General features: G+C 39.7%; 2 protein-coding genes across 12 annotated transcripts in view; one reads left to right on the forward strand and one right to left on the reverse strand.

Moving 5' to 3' along the window:
* The window catches only part of LOC126937670 (40S ribosomal protein S20-like), a 1038442-nt gene extending 1028451 nt beyond the window's left edge, over positions 1-9991 (forward strand). For all 7 annotated transcript variants that reach the window (XM_050761300.1, XM_050761301.1, XM_050761299.1 and 4 more), the window contains exon 2: positions 9484-9991. In XM_050761300.1, the coding sequence (XP_050617257.1) occupies positions 9595-9954 (360 nt within the window). In that variant the 5' untranslated portion in view covers positions 9484-9594 and the 3' untranslated portion in view covers positions 9955-9991. The remainder of the gene's footprint in view (positions 1-9483) is intronic.
* AUH (AU RNA binding methylglutaconyl-CoA hydratase) overlaps positions 1-18520 on the reverse strand; it is a 145518-nt gene that overhangs the window by 72478 nt on the left and 54520 nt on the right. For 4 of the 5 annotated variants that reach the window (XM_050761281.1, XM_050761279.1, XM_050761278.1 and 1 more), the window contains 2 exons: positions 3500-3592; positions 1515-1571 (listed from right to left, as the gene is read on the reverse strand). The exons of the other annotated variant lie outside the window; for it this stretch is intronic. In XM_050761281.1, coding sequence (XP_050617238.1) covers positions 1515-1571; positions 3500-3592 — 150 coding nt within the window. The remainder of the gene's footprint in view (positions 1-1514; positions 1572-3499; positions 3593-18520) is intronic. 5 annotated transcript variants of the gene reach the window in all.

The raw sequence follows: 18520 nt of genomic DNA on the forward strand, positions 1-18520 counted from the left end.
CACTACTGCACTCCAACCTGGTGACAGGGCAAGACTCTGTCTCAAAAAAACAAAACAAAACAAAACAAAAACCACATCTCATAAGGCTATAGATGCCATAGATAGTGATTCCTCTTATGAATCTGGGCAAATTAAATTGAAAACCTTCTGGAAAGGATCTGCCATTCTAGATCCATTTAAGAACATTCATGATTCATGGGAAGAGGCCAGAATATCAACATTAATAGGAGTTTGGAAGAAGATGATTCCAGTCTTCATGGATGACTTGGAGGGATTCAAGACTTCAGTGGAGGAAGTCACTACAGATGTGGTGGAAACAGCAAGAGAAATGGAATTAGAAGAGTAACCTGAAGACACGACTGAATTGCTGTAGTCTCATGATAAAACTGGAATGGATGGGAAGTTGCTTCTTGTGGATTGATCTGGCTTGGCTGTCTCCCCACCCAAATCTCATCTTGAATTGTAGCTCCCATAATTCCCACGTTATGGGAGGGAAATGGTGACAGATCACTGAATCAGGGAGGCAGTTTCCCCCATACTATTCTCATGGTAGTGAATAAGTCTCAGGAAATCTCATGGGTTTTTTTAAAAGGGGTTTCCCCTTTTGCTTGGCTTTCATTCTCTCTCGCCTGCCTCCACGTAAGACATGCCTTTGCTCTTCCTTTCCCTTCTGTCATGACCGTGAGGCCTCCCCAGCCATGTAGAAGTCCATTAAACCTCTTTCCTTTATAAATTACCCAATCTCACAAATGCCTTTATTAGCTGCATGAAAACAGACTAATACAGGGATGAATAAAGAAAACAGTTTCTTGAGATGGAATCTACTCCTGATAAAGATGCTGTGAACACTGCAGAAATGACAACAAAGGATTTAGAGTACGACATAAACTTCGTTGATAAAGCAGTGGCAGGGTTTGAGGACTGATTCCAATTTTGAAAGAATTATGGATAAAATGCTATCAAACAGCAGTGCATGCTACAGAGAAATCTCTTGTGAAAGGAAGAGTCAACTGATGTGGCAAACTGCCCTGCTGTCCTTGGAAATTGCCACAGCACCTCCACCCTGCAGCAACCGCCACTCTCATCAGTCAGCAGCCTCAACATCAAGGCAAAACCCTCTACCAGCAAAAAGATTATGGTTCCTTGAAGGCTCGGGTGACCATTAGAATGTCTAGCAATAAAGTATTTTTAAATTAAGATAAGTACATTGTGCTTTTAGACATAATGGTACTGCATGCTTAACAGACTGCAGATAGTGTAAACATAACTTTTAGATGTACTGCGAAACCAAAAAATTTGTGTGGCTTTCTCTATCGCAGTATTTGTTTCATTGCGGTGGGGAAAATCTCTTAGGTATGCCTGTAACTTGAATGGGGACTTTGCTAGGGATGCAAACAATATACCATTGTCTCTTTACCCAAAACATTGCCTTTCCAATTAACATGATTTTGCCTTATTGCCCTGTTTCTAAAAACAAATCAAGAATTTGAGAAATGGGCGTGAACTACTCATACCTCCACCAGGAATAATTGCCAGTTTTGTTTCAACCAGGCCCATTTTTGCAGAGGAAGCTAAAATGAAAGAAAGAAAATTAAGTATCATCCATATCATCCCATTCAAATATGACTGCCTGAAAAAATTATGAGATACACTAAAAATATTGTTTACTAATTAAATTGATACCACAAATTCTTAAAAAATCACTTTAAAAGGCATTGTTATGGAAATAAGTAAGCACTCTAAATGACACGCATTAGGAGAGTCACACAATATTTTCTGTTAAAAACTGTTTGGCAGTGAATTAATTTTTGATTCATAAGAACAGGGCTGTAACTCCATTATTAGACCCGATATTGCCAAATCATATTTGGAGGCTTAGATCCATTAATTATTCAGGATCAGCAGACTTGTCAGTATCTGACAAGTCCAAATTCTTCAGTTGCCTGAATATAGTCTCCCAGACCAAAGAGTTTAATGGGTCATATCAGATTATGGCAACTTTTCAAGACCCAGTCTTTAGTTACCTTCGGACAAATAGTTTCACTATTCTGACAGGTGGACAGGGTTCCTCTTTTTATGTCTGTTTTCATGGCTACTTTAAAATATCTTAATAACTTTTTTATTTGCATATCCAAATATACTTAGACTACTTCCCATATTCTAATTTCCAAAACCTGTATTCCTTCAGAAATGGATTACATGTACCTTAGCTTTTCCATTTAAGATCCAATGATTTCATTACAAGAAAACAGTCCTAAAATGAAATGAAAAGGAGGAAAAAAATACACATGGACTAGCAACCAGAAATCCCAAGAAACTGAATCATGTTGACATTACATTTTTCTAAAAATTTAAGAAATCTTTTGTAAAGATGAGGTCTCCTTATGCTGCCCAGGCTACTCTTGAGCTTCTGGCCTCAATCAATCCTTCTGCCTTGGCAGCTCTGCTTTTAACATGCAGCCACATCAGAAACGATAATGGAAAGCAAGAGAAGAACAGTGACAACTGCTGTCTGCTGTGCCCAGTTCTGACTCAGAGCCCGAGGACACAGGCAGAGCTGAGTCTCTATACAGGAATATAGTGACCACAACGATAAATATGGGAGATTAGCATACGTTGCTCTCATGAAGTAACAAGGGTGTGGGCTGTGGCCAAACAGTCTGGGTTCAAATCTCAGTTCAGTCACTTCTTTGGGGCTTGTTACTTCCCCTCTCTCTTCTCCAGTTTCCTCCAGTGCCCCAAAGTACCCGCTCTGAGGGCTGTTATGCAGATGGAGTGAGTGAATACATGTCAGGCGCTAGAATAACACTGGCTGCCTGGACTGCACACAGTAAGTGTTTAGCACTAATTCTTTTCACTCTTCTTCTACTCACCTCATAAGATCCTCAGAAAACCATTCAGGAAGAAAGTGGACTTCAAAGAGATTGAAGTTATGATTACTGTAGCTAATGGTGATTTAGTGCTTGGACTAACATCCATAGATTAATGGCTTCATCTTCACAACAGCAACAGTCATTTCCCCCATTTCCTCTAAAGAGGCAGATACTGGCCTAAAAAAGGGAGGACCTCAGATTCTTTTCCTTTCTTTCTTTCTTTTTTAAATCTTTTTTTTTTTTTTTTTTTTAAAACAGGGTCTCCCTTTGTCACCTGAGCTAGAGTGCAATGGCACGATCATGGCTCACTGCAGCCTCAAACTCCCAGGCTCAAGTGATCCTCCCACCTCAGCCTCCCAAAGTGCTGGGATTAGAGACGTGTGAGCCACGCGCCTGGTCCAGGACCTAAGATTCAAACTCAGTTCTACCTGACCCAAATCCTGGCAAGAAACAAAGGAAGACTTTTTTCAGGTGGGAATTTTGAAAACACCATCAGGCCCAACAAGCGACTTGTTGAAAATATTCTACTCAACAACAGGAAGCAGAATAAAATATTTAAAATTACCTGAAGAGTACACACAAACTTCATTTCTTTAAATTATGTTTTTAACAAGATTAATCCTCACCTGCTACTCGTATATCACAAGCTAAAGCCAGTTCAAGACCACCACCTAAAGCGAGTCCATCTATTGCTGCAATTGTTGGTACTGGAAGATTAGCTGAAATGGAAAGAAAAATGTTATGCTTCCTTAGTAAGATCATTACCTTACTGTGTAATTCATTTTAAATTTTTTTCTGTAAATTTATGCTTTAAATGGGAGATCATATACAGACTTCTGTATCTCTTTTACCTTTAACAAAATATAAGCATTTCCACCATTATTCTTCAAAAATATTATATGATTACCGTATAGCATTCCATCACATGTATGTGCAATGTCTTTAAACCTTCCCATATTATTGAATTACTTTCATAAACCTTTTTTTGTTGAATTAACAGAATCACAGTTCTATGATTTCTTAATCTTAGAACCAGAAGTCTTTCACAAGATGTTTGGTTCATACAAAGTTCAAATTGAAATGACTTATACATAATTGTGAAATTTATGATCCTTTATGGGCTACTTCAGTGCTTGGAACGAGAGTGTCTCATTCAAAGAAGGACATCTGCTCAAACAAGAAAGAAACTGTCCAAGTAGTTGCTGTGGCATCGGCCCGTGAGCTGTCATTTAGTGAGGGGCCCTAACATTATGAACGGGAGCTGGAAAACAATCAGGCTCTTCCACTTCAGAGGCAAGATGCCCTGAGAACCGGCTCATAAGCACGCCTGGAAAGGCGTCAGCCAGTCACAGAACTAAAAGCTCAACTTGCTTCAGTCCAGAAACTGAGTATTATTTTAATATAATTTTTGTAAATTATGACATACAGATTTCATTCTCATAACCTGTTCAAAAAGTGACCAGTTTTATCAGTTATTCTGAAAAGCCGAACTCTATTAATTTTATTTCTGACTACGGGAATGTGAAGCAAGGCTGGCCAATGTTAATATATAACAGAAAGTGGATTTTAAAAAGGTACTGTCGGCCGGGCGCTGTGGCTCACGCCTGTAACCCCAGCATTTTGGGAGGCTGAGGTGGGAGGATCACCTGAGGTCAGGAGTTCAAGACCAGCCTGGCCAACATGGTGAAACCCCATCTCTACAAAAACACAAAAATTAGCCAGGCATGATGGCAGGTGCCTGTAATCCAAGCTACTCAGGAGGCTGAGGCGGGAAAATTGCTTAAACCCGGGAGGCAGAGGTTGCAGTGAGTCAAGATTGTGCCATTGCACTCCAGCCTGGATGACAGATTGAGGCTGTCTCAAAAAGAAAACAAACAAACAAACAAACAAACAAAAACAATAAAAATGAACTATCCCCCAAAATCTCTCTCTTCCATTCTGATATGTAAAATCCCCCAGAGGTTCACTCCTTGACCCCTTTTAAAATATACAAATTTGCTGAAGTACACTGAGTCTTATTCATAAACAAAGGAATTCATCCGAATTATTCGAGATCGAGTCTGAAAAGGCCAGGAAGGGGCACATACACACAGCTGCCGCCCGAAGCTCTCCCAGAAGAGCGGGCGTGGAACGGGCTTTTGCACAGGCAGCATTTCACTATCTGTACCTGTCTGAACATTTAGGGGTCGGGGATGGGGAGGGACTTGAAAGGACAGGACAGATTCAAAATGTTCTTGCCAGAACACTTTGTGAAAAAAATAACAGCTATGTCAGTGCTTGTAGTCTGGAAATGAGTTTAATGTGCAAACAATATCTGGTGAATTTTATCTGGGAAAAAAAAGAAAAGAAACATCAATAAAAATATAAAACAGCAAGTACTTCCCAAGATACTCAGTTTAACTTGAGCTACTACAAGTAGAATGTACTGAGCTACTACAAGTAGAGCTACTACAAGTAGAATGTAATGACTTTGATTACCCACTCTCAGCTCCTCTTCCTTCCTAAAAACCTGCCTAGAGATCATTTATTTCTAGATCTCCTCAATCTCTCTCTCCAACCTCAGGTCTCACCCGTCAGAAGCCTTCCTTAGGCCTTGCTAAGGCCCTCCAGCTCACCTCCTTTATAGACCAGCTTCTGAGAGGAGTAGAGGAAATCCATGCCACCCACACCCATTCACCTCCAAACCACCAAGACCATTCTTGTTCCAGTTACTAATGACATTCTAAGATTGTCCTGTGGCCAGTGGACAACACTCAGTATCTATTCAATGTACTGCCTCAGAAGATCAGAGACATCCATCCTGGACACTCCCTCCTTGGATTCCTCCATTCACTGCCTGCTGGGTCCCTCATTTTTCCTGCCTTTCCATCTACCCCTGGTAATTTCTCAGCCTTCTTCCCCTCTCAATAAAAGCTCTTCCCAGGAGATCTCATTCTCATCCACAACTTTTACCACCTATACTACCACCAGTGATTTCCAGATCTCTACCTCAAACCCAAACAGCCCCCTGCCTGTTGGACATATCCACTTAAATACTTCATGTGTCCAAACCATTTCTTCCCAATTCTTCTAGGTTGTATCTCAGTTAGTAGCACCTCCACTCACCAAGTTACTCAAGACACTCAGAAGTCATCCCAGATGTCCTCCTTGCCAATGACCTTTTCTGCTGCCCAAGTTCTGCGTCCCATCATTTCTCACCAGCAGGAAGTACCTAAGTAATCTCCTTCACCTGCAATCTGCCACCCTTCTATGCACCTTCTACCTTTCCTGCAGGGTAATCTTTCTAAAATGTAAACACAGTCATGCTATTCCCCTATTTAAAACTGTACAATGATTTATTCTACCTTCAGGATAGAAATGGTGTAAACATTTAGCATGGCACAGTAGGCACCTGGAACTAAGTTCTGCACACCTGTCTGATCTCTTCTGAAACCTCAGATATTCTGTCCCAGCCCCAAACTACTTAAAACAGCTCCAAAAGTCTCCATTCAAAACTCAATACCCGTATACAAGGTGCAGCTCTGCCTACAATGCCTGGCTACCCCTACTTGTCTGTCAAGGCTCAAATGTCCCTTCCTCTATGCTTACATGGCACTCTGTGCATACTTTTCTATCAGAAGATTCACCACCATACTGCCCATATGAAACAAAAATTAACATCACATCAATGCTACTCAATAATGTCCTTACTAATCTGGGACAAACCTCAAGGTTTTTCACTGCCTCTTCCTCCTCTATTATATTAAACCTAGTATTTTGTCTACTTTTCTTTTTTTATTATTAACCTCTTCTGTTTAATAGTTAAATAAACATAGTCCTATGGAGCTAAAGAGAAGAAAAATTGCAGAGTTCTAAGGTGCAGAGAGCAGAGGCAGAGAAAGAGTGGGTGCTCCCTCCCTGCTATGTGAGTACTGAAGTCACTCACCAAGTAACTGCTGGAGGCTGTGATATTATGAAATACATATTTGTTCTTCATCCCTGTTTCCAGACATACAGCTCTTAAAACTCTTGGAATCTCTGGAGAGATAAATGTATCTTTCTTATTTCTCCAATATGTTTATACTTTTTGGAATTGATAATAATTATTTTTAAGTCTGATAGGAATTTGAGCCAGGTACAGTGACCCATGCCTGTAATCCCAGCATTCTGCGAGGCCGAGGCCAGAGGCCTGCCTGAGCCCAGGAATTCAAGATCAGCCTGCGCAACAGGGTAAGACCTCGTCTTGATTTTTAAGAAAGAATTTGAGAAATTATGTTTCTAAAGAGGATGAAAATTGTGTCCCCTTGAGAATCTTAACAATTCCACGGCTTGTTTCCTTTTGTGCAGACCCATGCCAGGGTCACTGCAAAAGGAGCCAGCCTGGGTGCCAAGAGACACACCAGAGGTGAGGACTGGGGCCTGCAGATGGGAGACAGGAGCTCCAAGAGGGAGAAGTCTCAGGCACCATGTGCCTTACAACTTGTAAGAAATATGTAACACAAAATGATGAGAAATTTGGGTTCCACATACAAAAAGAACAAGAAAAATGGGATACTAATTCTCAAATTATTAAATACGTTAAGCACTGGTACTTTAAATTATTAATTAACATAAATTAGCGCTGTGGAAAGCTGTCTACAAAATGTTTCTAACTAAAGAATTAAGTAAACCAGCTTAATTCGCATTCAATGGGTAATTAAATATTAGCCATTTTACAATATTATAAACTCTAAGGCTATACATCATCCTAATTATGGCCTAAAAGATGTCTGTCGTAGTAAATTTTATCCAGAAAAATATGCATCATCTCAAAGCACATGCCAGTCTCACAGTTACCTGATATATGTGGTTTTTTTACATCTAGAATTTCTTCTACTTGGGAGCACTTAATAATCAAAGAGGGGACCGGGTGTGGTGGCTCATGCCTGTAATCCCAGCACTTTGGGAGGCCAAGGCAGGTAGATCATCTGAGGTCAAGAGTTGGCGACCAGCCTGGCCAACATGATGAAACCCCATCTCTACTAAAAATACAAAAATTGGCTCATGCCCATAATCTCAGCACTTTGGGAGGCTGAAGTATGCAGATCACCTTAGGCCAGGAGTTTGAGACCAGCCTGACCAACATAGAGAAACCTCATCTCTACTAAAAATATAAAATTAGCCAGGCATGGTGGCACATGCCTGTAATCCCAGCTACTCAAGAGGCTAAGGCAGGAGAATTGCTTGAACCTGGGAGGCGGAGGTTGTGGTGGGTTGAGATCGTGCCATTGCACTCCAGCCTGGGCAACAAGAGTGAAATTCCATCTCAAAAAAAAAAAAAGAGAAAATAGCCAGGCATGGTGGTACGTGCCTGTAATCCCAGCTACTGGGAAGGTGAGGCAGGGGAATTGCTTGAACCCTGGAGGCTGAGGTTGCAGTGAGCTGAGATCTCGCCACTGCATTCCAGCCTGGGCAACGGAGTGAGACTCTGTCTCAAAAAAAAAACAGAAAAAAATATATTAATAATCACAGCGGGAACTCAATAAAACACACCTTTAGAAAGATACATTATGAATTTCAAAGACGTAAAGGAATAGCAAAATGACAGTTGTATATAAGCACAAATAAATGAAACAGGAACTGCAAATCCAATGAGCAATGGCTATTCCCAACAGCAAGAGGAAGAAATTATGACTCAGCATGTTATGCAACCAATAGGATCAGATACTATTTTCAGTTTCATACCAGGAAATGAGCCAGGTATGACAAAGAAGATAATAATCCTTTGAAATGCTCCCAAAAATATAATTAAAGCAAACAATTAAACAGTTTGCTATTTTAAGAGGGAAAAAAGCAACTGTAAGGAAGGCCTCTGGTTCACTTCAGCAGTCTGTAGGACCTGCAGCCTACGATAACTACATTCAAGGGACTACGAAAGTGGGGAAGATTAAAGTATCTACTTTCAGTTCTCAGATAAATCCAACACATAATGTAGGTTATTTGTATGTTTCTGGAAAAATATGAACAATCTGATTATTAAAGGAAAACGTTAGTGTCAGATGCATGTTTTTTTTGTTTTTTTTTTTTGAGACCGGACTCTCTCACTCTGTCACCCAGGCTGGAGTGCAGTGGTGCAATCTCGGCTCACTGCAAGCTCCGCCTCCCAGGTTCACACCATTCTCCTGCCTCAGTCTCCCAAGTAGCTGGGACTACAGGCACCCGCCACCACGTCCGGCTAATTTTTTGTGTTTTTAGTAGAGACGGGGTTTCACCGTCTTAGCCAGGATGGTCTCGATCTCCTGACCCCGTGATCCACCCGCCTTGGCCTCCCAAAGTGCTGGGATTACAAGCATGAGCCACCGCGCCCAGCCCCGCATGATTTTTAAATTTGGTTTTGCTTGAAGAATGGTGTTCCTACAGAAAGCAGTGAAATCAAGCATTTCAAGGGAAAGGCCCTATGTAGCATTATGCTTTCAAGAAGAATAGAAATAAAATCAAAGTTAACTGAAAATTATAATAAATACCTAATTATCTTTCATTTTGGCTAAAACTTCACCTTCATCCTAATGTATACTCTCCCATTCCCATCACTGAGTTTTTAAAAAAATCACAATAACAAAACAAGCCCTTTTTTGTTTTTTTTTTTTTTGAGGAAGACGCGGTCGTAGGACTTGCGGATCTTTGGTTCGCACGCTCCTGCTCCTGACTCACCGCTGTTCGCTCTCACCGAGGAACAAGTCGGTCAGGAAGCCGCGCAGCAGCCATGGCTTTTAAGGATACCGGAAAAACACCCGTGGAGCCGGAGGTGGCAATTCACCGAATTCGAATCACCCTAACGAGCCGCAACGTTAAATCCCCGGAAAAGGTGTGTGCTGACTTGATCAGAGGCGCAAAGGAAAAGAACCTGAAAGTGAAAGGACCAGTTCGAATGCCTACCAAGACTTTGAGAATCACTACAAGAAAAACTCCTTGTGGTGAAGGTTCTAAGACATGGGATCGTTTCCAGATGAGAATCCACAAGCGACTCATTGACTTGCACAGTCCTTCTGAGATTGTTAAGCAGATTACTTCCATCAGTATTGAGCCAGGAGTTGAGGTGGAAGTCACCATTGCAGATGCTTAAGTCAACTATTTTAATAAATTGATTACCAGTTGTTAAACAAAACAAAACAAAACAAAACAAGCCCTGAGTGAAGCCTGCAGGCTGGCTGGGCCGTGGCTCCCTGGAGGCCCACACCAGGGTCATGGCTGCAAACATACCACTGGTGAGAGATGGGAGTTCAAAGAGTGAGAAGTCTCAGGCATCACAGACCTTAAAAGGAGCACATATCCAAAAGCCAAAGGTAACCGTATTCAAATACGACACTTCGATTCTAGCACTAGGTTAAAATCTAAATAAAATGGAAAAACTCTATAAGCTGTTGTGAAGAAAAACTTACAGATGAAGACCAGCAACATTCCTTACAGAAGGGGTACTTACATCAAGAAAAATTGCTGAAGGCTAGCCTTCCCTCTCACATGCTTTTTTATACAAGCCCACCACAGTAATTTCAGGCTGTATGGATTCACACAGAAAAGAGGACTAAATTTACTTTTTCACTAGGAAAAAAAGAGAAAAACTGCCTAGAAACAGTGTAAAATAAGTAATCAAATCCCCGATTTAACTAAAACCACAGGCATGTGGGCAACATGGAATAGGGTCCAATTCCTCCCTAATACTGCGAGTGATGCAGAGTAAGACCATGGGTGGCAACAGCATGAGGACAGCCTCACTGCAGTGCTGCAGATTTTATACTCAACGATGAAGGCAGAAAGTACCTTCCTCAACTCTTAACAGTACCTTGTACCTAAAGCTTATAAAAAATATATAACACAAAATGACAAGAAATTTGGATTCCACATACAAAAAGAACGAGAAAAATGGGATACTAATATTCTCAAATCATTAAATAGGTTAAGCACTGGTTCTTTATGAATTAACATAAATTAGCATTGTAGAAAGTTGTCTACAAAATGTTTCTAACTAAAGAATTAAGTAAAACAGCTTAATGAAGTAAAAAAGCCAATAAAACAAAGTACAGTAGTTTCTTGAGCTTTCATAAGCAAGGACTGGTGGAGAGATATAATTTAAAACTTGTGCACCAAGTAACAGAGGTGTGAGTAAATCTAAAATTACAGTAGTCTCCACTTATGTGTGGTTTCACTTTTTGAGGTTTCAGTTACCCATGGTCAACGGCAGTTTGAAAATATTACATGGAAAAATCTGGAAAATTTCAGCAATACATTACTCATTTGGAAAAACTCAGTAATACATTATTTTAACACCACACTAGGATATTATTTCCTTTAGCATCTTTAAAACAACATGATAGAATGTTTAGAAAACAATGTGATCTGATATAAATCAGATGGTGACTTCCTTAGTCAATTAGAAGAGAATACCTACAATTTCTTTAAAAAGCAATTCATATATACCTATGTCCAGGAAAAGGTTTTTAAAAATTCAGTTATTAGAAAGGATCTATTCTTTAATACAACTGAGGGTCAACAACGTAACTATACCCAAGCTTATTCTCCACTTTATTACTAACACCCAAGCCAGAACATCACAGACATAGTCTAGTCCGAGTTCAGGGATGTTAAATTGGTATACTAGGCTTATGCTAACACTTCATGTCTCCACAAATTAGTAAACGGGCGAAGTCCTAAATTCAGTCACTGCTTCATCAAATATATGCCAGATACCATGTTGAATGATTTAAGCAAAGCTACAGAATGCAACTGTGGGGAGCTGAAATGTCAAATCCTGGCTCAAGGCCACCACTGTTACCACTGTGAGACCTGAGAAAAGTTGCTTAATTTTTTTAAGCCTATCAATTCCCTATCTGTCTTCCTATATGTGTTTATATATCTAGCAAATACTTAAAAAGGTTTTACTATGTGTGGCCACTGTCCTAAGAACCTTACAAATATTACTTAAACTTCCTATCAGCCTTATGATGTAAGAACTCATGACTTTCAACTTACAGATGAGGATCCACTGAGGCACAAAGGAGCTGCTGTTACTTGCCCGGTACAGTCTGAGCACAGGCTGTCTGGTTTCAGGGTTTTGCTCTTAACCATTACTGCCTATCACTAGTTACCACACCCCAGATCCCCAACGCTGTAAGCCATACTCCCATCCTTCCCCTAAGGACTTGTGACCGTGCACCTGAGAAAAAGGGAAATGCTGAAACTCGCACACTGGCTCTGTGCGCCACTAATTCCTTGAGACCTACAGCAACACCACAGTTCACTGGGTTCAACTGGGGAAACCTAGGGAACTGGATGCAAAGCACCCGTCAGCTGACTGTAATTGAGTTCTGACTTGAGTTTTCTCTGGAAACCCCCAAACCCACAGTGTGGCAATGCCTCCCAGTACATGACTCTATAGACTATTAAAATCAAAAGGGCCAACCCCAAAATATCTCCTTCGTACCAAAATTCCAAATCAAATAAACACTCCCTAAGGGAAATGCACAGATGACAGGCTGGCAGGGAAGCCCATGCCCACTCAGCAATCTTATCTGGAAGGTTACACTTACTAGCAGAACTGAGTAATGACTTCTGTTGATTGCTGCTCCACATGTAACAAAACTCTTGGCATTTAAAATGCTGCTTAACATGGTAAATGCAGAACTTCTATTTCTGATGAAAAGATAACATACCATAAGTAGTTTACTTTCACTTGGCAGGAAAGAAAACCTCACCATTATTGCCTTGCTTCATGAACTCTCAGGCTCTGTAACTTTGTTATTTAAAGTATGGTTTGTAGAACAGCAGGATTAGCATCACCTGCAAGCTTTTTATAAATGTAGAATCCCAGGTCCTATCGCAGACCCACTGAAACAGGACCTACATTTTTAACAATGTACATTTTAACCCAGGTGATTTATACACACAATACAGTTTAAGGAGCTCTGGATACTTAAGCTAATCCACAAGGAACTTGACAATCTCACCATCCATAGGATAATATGCTGATCCACTATATTGAAAATGCTACTGAGAAAGCAACGGCCATAACTGGATTCATAAACGTAAGGGTAGTGAAGACTTAACACACAAATGTCTGTAGCAGTTTTATGTGTAACAGCCCAAAACTCAACACAATCCAAATGTATTTCTACATCTGGGCAATGGAATACTACTCAGCAATAAAAAAGAACTATTGATTAAAAAAAAAAGCTAGTGGAATACGTACAAAAATTAACACATACTGCTGCATTTACATGAAATTCAAAAATACGGAAATTATAGAGATACAAGTTCAGTAATTGCCTGAGGATAGGTTGAGGGTAGCAGGGAGGGGCAAAAGAAAGAGATAGTAAAGGGACCTGAGGAAATTTCTGGAGGTAATGGACATATTCATTATCTTGATTGTGGTGCTATTTTCACCACAATCAAGTCAAAAGTTATCAAATTGTACACTTTAATATGGACAATTTATTTTATGTCATGACACCTCGATAAAGCTATTTTAAAGAATTATATGATCTAATTGATCTGAAAATCATAAAGCCAACAAAAGAAAGCTCACTGGTTTCTTGAGCTTTCATGAACAAGGGCTGACGGAGAGATATAATTTAAAATCTGTACACCAAGTAACAGAGGTGTGAGTAAATCTAAAATTGTAGTAGTCTCTCCTTAAGTGCAGTCTCACTTTTTGAGGTTTGTTACCCATGGTCAACCCCAATTAAAAAATATTACACGGAAAAGTCCAAAAATAAACAACATGTAAGTTTTAAATGACACACCATTCAGAGTAGCATGACAAAATCTTGCACCATCCTGCTCCATCCCTTCTTCAACACAAGAACGGTGAGTATAGTGCAGTAAAATATTTTGAGAACAGACTACATTCATATGATTTTTATTACAGAATATTGTTATACATTGTTCTATTTTGTTCTTATTGTTGCTAATATCTCACTATGCCTAATTTACAAGTTAAACTTTATCATAGGCATGTCTGTATAGGAAAAAAACAGTATATATAGGGTTTGGTATTATTTGTGGTTTCAGACATCCACTAGGGGTCTTGGAGCGCATACCCTAATAATAAGGGGTCAACTACTGTATAAAGAAAACACTAAGAAAAAAGGGTGGGAAAAGAGAAAGGTGGGAAGGAAGAATTTAAAACAGGAAATATATAAATTCTGCCATCGTTCAATAGAACTTTCTAAAGAAACAGTGGATCAAGTACACTACATAAGTGTAATAATGACAACAAGGTAGTACCAAAATACAACCCTTAACATTATTAGAATAAATCCACACACAGAACAAACCAGAGAAGCACCTAACATAGTTAAGATTATTTTTAAAATGTAAAATCACCAAAATCACAAGGCACAGAAAAGCATAATGACAGGCCTAATACCAAACACATCAATATATTTAAAGAAGCTGTATCCATCCACTAAGAAAAAGATTAGCCAGGCAAGGTGGACTGAGTAGTCCTAGCTACTCAGGAGGTTAAGGCAGGAGGATCGTGTGAGCCCAGGAGTTCAAGGCTACAGTGAGCTATGACTGTGCCACTGCACTGCAGCCTGGGCAAGAGAGCGAGACACTGCCTCTAAAAACAAGAAAACTATATACTGAACTATGATTCAAAAGGAGAGGGATGTTAATAACTCATAAGAGAAAATAACTGACTCCTAGATGCTTGTTTTCATTCTCCACCATTCTTGGTGAGAGGATAAAGAAAACTAAAATTAAGATCTGTAAGTCACTGTGCCAGAAACAAAGACAGTAAAGTGTTCTACCAGTTAATCTTTCACACGCCATAATTCAGCACTTCCAATTTCTAATAATTACATCAAATTAGGAAAATAAAAAGTAAAATATATACTGGATTGAATCTAATAAACTACATTAATTACATACTTTTAGAAATCTCTTCGACCCTCAAACAAACAAAAAAGACACAGTGAACATAAATAAACAATTCAGGTCAACTTGGTGGACTGACAAAAAAATTCTGCAAACTTTGAAAATGTTCTTTATTAAGCAATTCTTTTTTTTTTTTTTTTTTTGAGATGGAGTTTTGCTATTGTCACCCAGGCTGAAGTACAATGCCACAATCTCGGCTCACTGCCTCCCAGGTTCAAGTGATTCTCCTGCCTCAGCCTTTCAAATAGCTGGCATTACAGGTGCACGCCACCATGCCTGGCTAATTTTTTGTACTTTTAGCAGCAACTGGGTTTCACCCTGTTGGCCAGGCTGCTCTCAAACTCCTGACCTCAGGTGATCCACCAGCCTGGGCCTCCCAAAGTGCTGGGATTACAGGCGTGACCCACTACGCCCTTGATACTTTTAAACACATCTTTCAAAATTTTAATATCTAATATAATCAGTCCCAATAGATTTAATGCACCTAGATAAAAAGTTTTTGGGGTCCTCAGTAATTTTTAAGAGTATATAAGTGGATCCTGAGACCAAGACATTTGAGAACCATGCTATTCTGTACCCTGCCTGTGGGATTCTCAATGAGACAGCAGCCTTCGGTCACTGGCGGTGACTGCAATCCCCGCAACCCCTCCTTAGGCTGTCTCTGCTCCGGTAAATTTGTATTTGTGTACATGCACAATTGTCTACAAGCTAAAAAAGTTTTAAAAATATAACTGACATCCTTTCTCCACAATGAGCTTCAGGTTTGGGTGAAATGGAAAATTAGTCTTCACAAAAAACTTTCCTTCGGAAAAGGAAATGGAGAAAAATTAATACTTCACAGCTGGCCTCCCAGGTGATCTAGAGCAAACTGCCCCACTTCCCCTCAAAGCCTCCTCTGTAAAAATTTTTATCTTAAATTTTAACTTTTATCTTAAATGTATTATGTTAAGAATTGCTGGCCAGGCGTGGTGGCTCATGCCTGTAATCCCAGCACTCTGGGAGGCGAGGGTGGGTGGATCACCTGAGGTCAGGAGCACCAACCCATGAGGGATCCACTCCCATGACTCCAGCACCAGGCCCCACCTCCAACACTGGGGATTACAATTCAACACGAGATTTGGGTGGTGCCAAGTACCCGAACTGTCTCAAAGACCCAGCAGTCAGTTCCTACTGTTCATCTTACTTGGCCTGTCAGCAGCACTTAATCACACCCTCCTTCTTGAAACATTTTATTCACTTGGCTTTTGGAATACTGTTTTCTTCCTAATGTGGTATATGTACACCATGGAATACTGTGCAGCCATAATAAAAGAATGAAATCATGTCCTTTGCTGCCCCATGGAGCTGGAGGTCATTATCCTTAGTGAAATAACTCAGAAATAGAAAATCAAATACTGCCATGTTCTCACTTATAAGTGGGAGCAAAACAATGGGTATATATGAACATAAAGATGGAAATAACAGACACTGGGGACTCCACAGGGGAGGACAGTGGTGAAGGGGGTGAGAGATGAAAAATTACTGATTGCATACAATGTTCGCCATTTGGGTGATGGGTTCACTAGGAGCCCAAACCTCACCATTACACGATATATGCATCTAACAAACCTGCACATGTATCCTCTGGATCTAACATAAAATAAACATGAACAAGTAAGAATATTTTCTTCCTACCTTCCTACCCTCGCTGACCTTTCTCGATCTACCTCTTTCACTCCAGCCTCTAAACATCACAATGCCTCACAGCTCTCAGACTTTTTTTCTCTCTACAGTAACCCCCTAGGTGTCTCATCCAGTGGTCATGGCTTGACACAGCATTAACATTCGGATGACTCCGAAGTTCACCTGGGTCAACCCGCCTCAACTCCAAATTCATCTGCACGTGGATGTCCACTAAGCATCACTATCTTCACACATCAGACTTGAACTCCTTAGCAAGACCTCCCATCCCAATCTAGCAAAGGATCAGTCGGCTGTCCTAATTTACCATCACAACAGACAGTCCAACTGCTCCACTCATGCTCATTCCATCATTCTCAGTGATGTCCTAAGAGCAGCAGGAGCTTGGGGAGAAAAGACAGAGGATCAAACTCAGGCAAGTTCAGCAGGATTCTTGGAATTTCAGGTAGCGGCAGACAGAAAGGACTGCAGGAGAAGGTTCAGCCTGAAGATAAGATGAAATAATTACAGTATGGCTAACATGTTTATACCAATAAGATATAAGCCAATTTGCCCTTTCAATCGGGTACCTACCATGTGCTCATTACTAGACACTAGATATAAGTGAAGAAAAAAACCAACTCATGGTTCTTGCAATGGGGAGATAGGAAAGTACCAGATGGTAGAGAGAATCCACATTTTCTGATTCCACATCAAGAGATCAAGATCAATAAACTTACACCAAAATAATTCAAGAGTTCATCACATTTTTAATAATGTATAAAATTTAAACTGTCTACAACAAAATAAACATCATCCTGTGGCAATATCTTCGAGAAAATGTTAAACTGACCAGATCTTGTGACATCCTCAGAGTATCATTACATTCTGAAATATAATGGAACTTCAAGCTTAAGAGAAAGATGACAGAAAGATAGGTCATGTGGTTACCAAAACATTAAAGAACACTCATTTATACAAAGAGAGCTAGGCTAGGACAGGAAGAGTTTGATTCCAATATTAAACCTCTGCAGAAGAGAGGTCAAGAAGTTTGATATGTATGTGCATCTATTACACTGTAGCGGGTCTGTTAATTATTAGCGACTTGTTTTGTGTTACTTTGAGCCTTTCAATAATAAAATTCGAATGTATCCCAATTCTCAAACTGAAAGGCACGCTAACAAAAAAAAAAAAAAAAAAAAGAGAAGCACTGCTTGAAAAGAGGTTTATACCCTAAAACTTACATTGGATTTTTCATACAGAATTATTTCATTCAGTTATACAAAGATATTCTTTGTATTTCACAGAGAGAACTTTTTTTCATAGAAAAATGCACATGGACGGTAGATTATCAATCACATGAAGAACAGATAACCAGACACTAAAAATTTCCAAAATTATTTCTTTCTATAAAACCTTATAACAAAATGTTAAGAAAAAAATTGTTAAATAGATGAATTTTGTCAGCTGCCCCTTTTAACATAATTACATGTATTTCAATTCAGCTTTGTACTTACACAGCTAAATTAAAGCTTTTGCAATTTTATTTCATCAGAGAAACAAAAAGAAGGTATGGATGCTGGCATTTTAAAGGATTACTGTGGAAGATCATTTACAAAAACATCATTGCCTCACACTAAATTCTGTAATCTAAAATCTAATGAAAACCTATTTTAAATATTTCTTTATCATTAGGTAACAATTCTTTGATGTCTCAACTTGAGAGAACTAGGTCTATCCCTTCAGAGTTTCCACTTAGAGAATTCTAAAACTGTTTTCTATCTCATCATGAAATATCATCTAATTTAAATGTTACTAAAGGCAAGAGTGGCCCTCAGTGAGGTAATTAACATGTCCACTCCCCATATTCTATACTGCTAACGTGCACAACGTGGGTCCCAGTAGTGATGTCAACACTGCCACCACAAACTACTGGAAGGAAGGTGCACACCTGGAAGCCCTAGAAGGAATGGTGAGAAACAACAGCTGTTAATAGATCCTGATAATTTCATTGCTGTGTAGCCTTGCTGATGCCTAATATTTCAAAATAATCAGTTTACTGCTTCTAACCCAGGCAACCTAAACTTGAAGAGGGA

Source organism: Macaca thibetana, chromosome 15 (genome assembly GCF_024542745.1).
Source record: "Macaca thibetana thibetana isolate TM-01 chromosome 15, ASM2454274v1, whole genome shotgun sequence".
NCBI lineage: Eukaryota > Metazoa > Chordata > Mammalia > Primates > Cercopithecidae > Macaca > Macaca thibetana.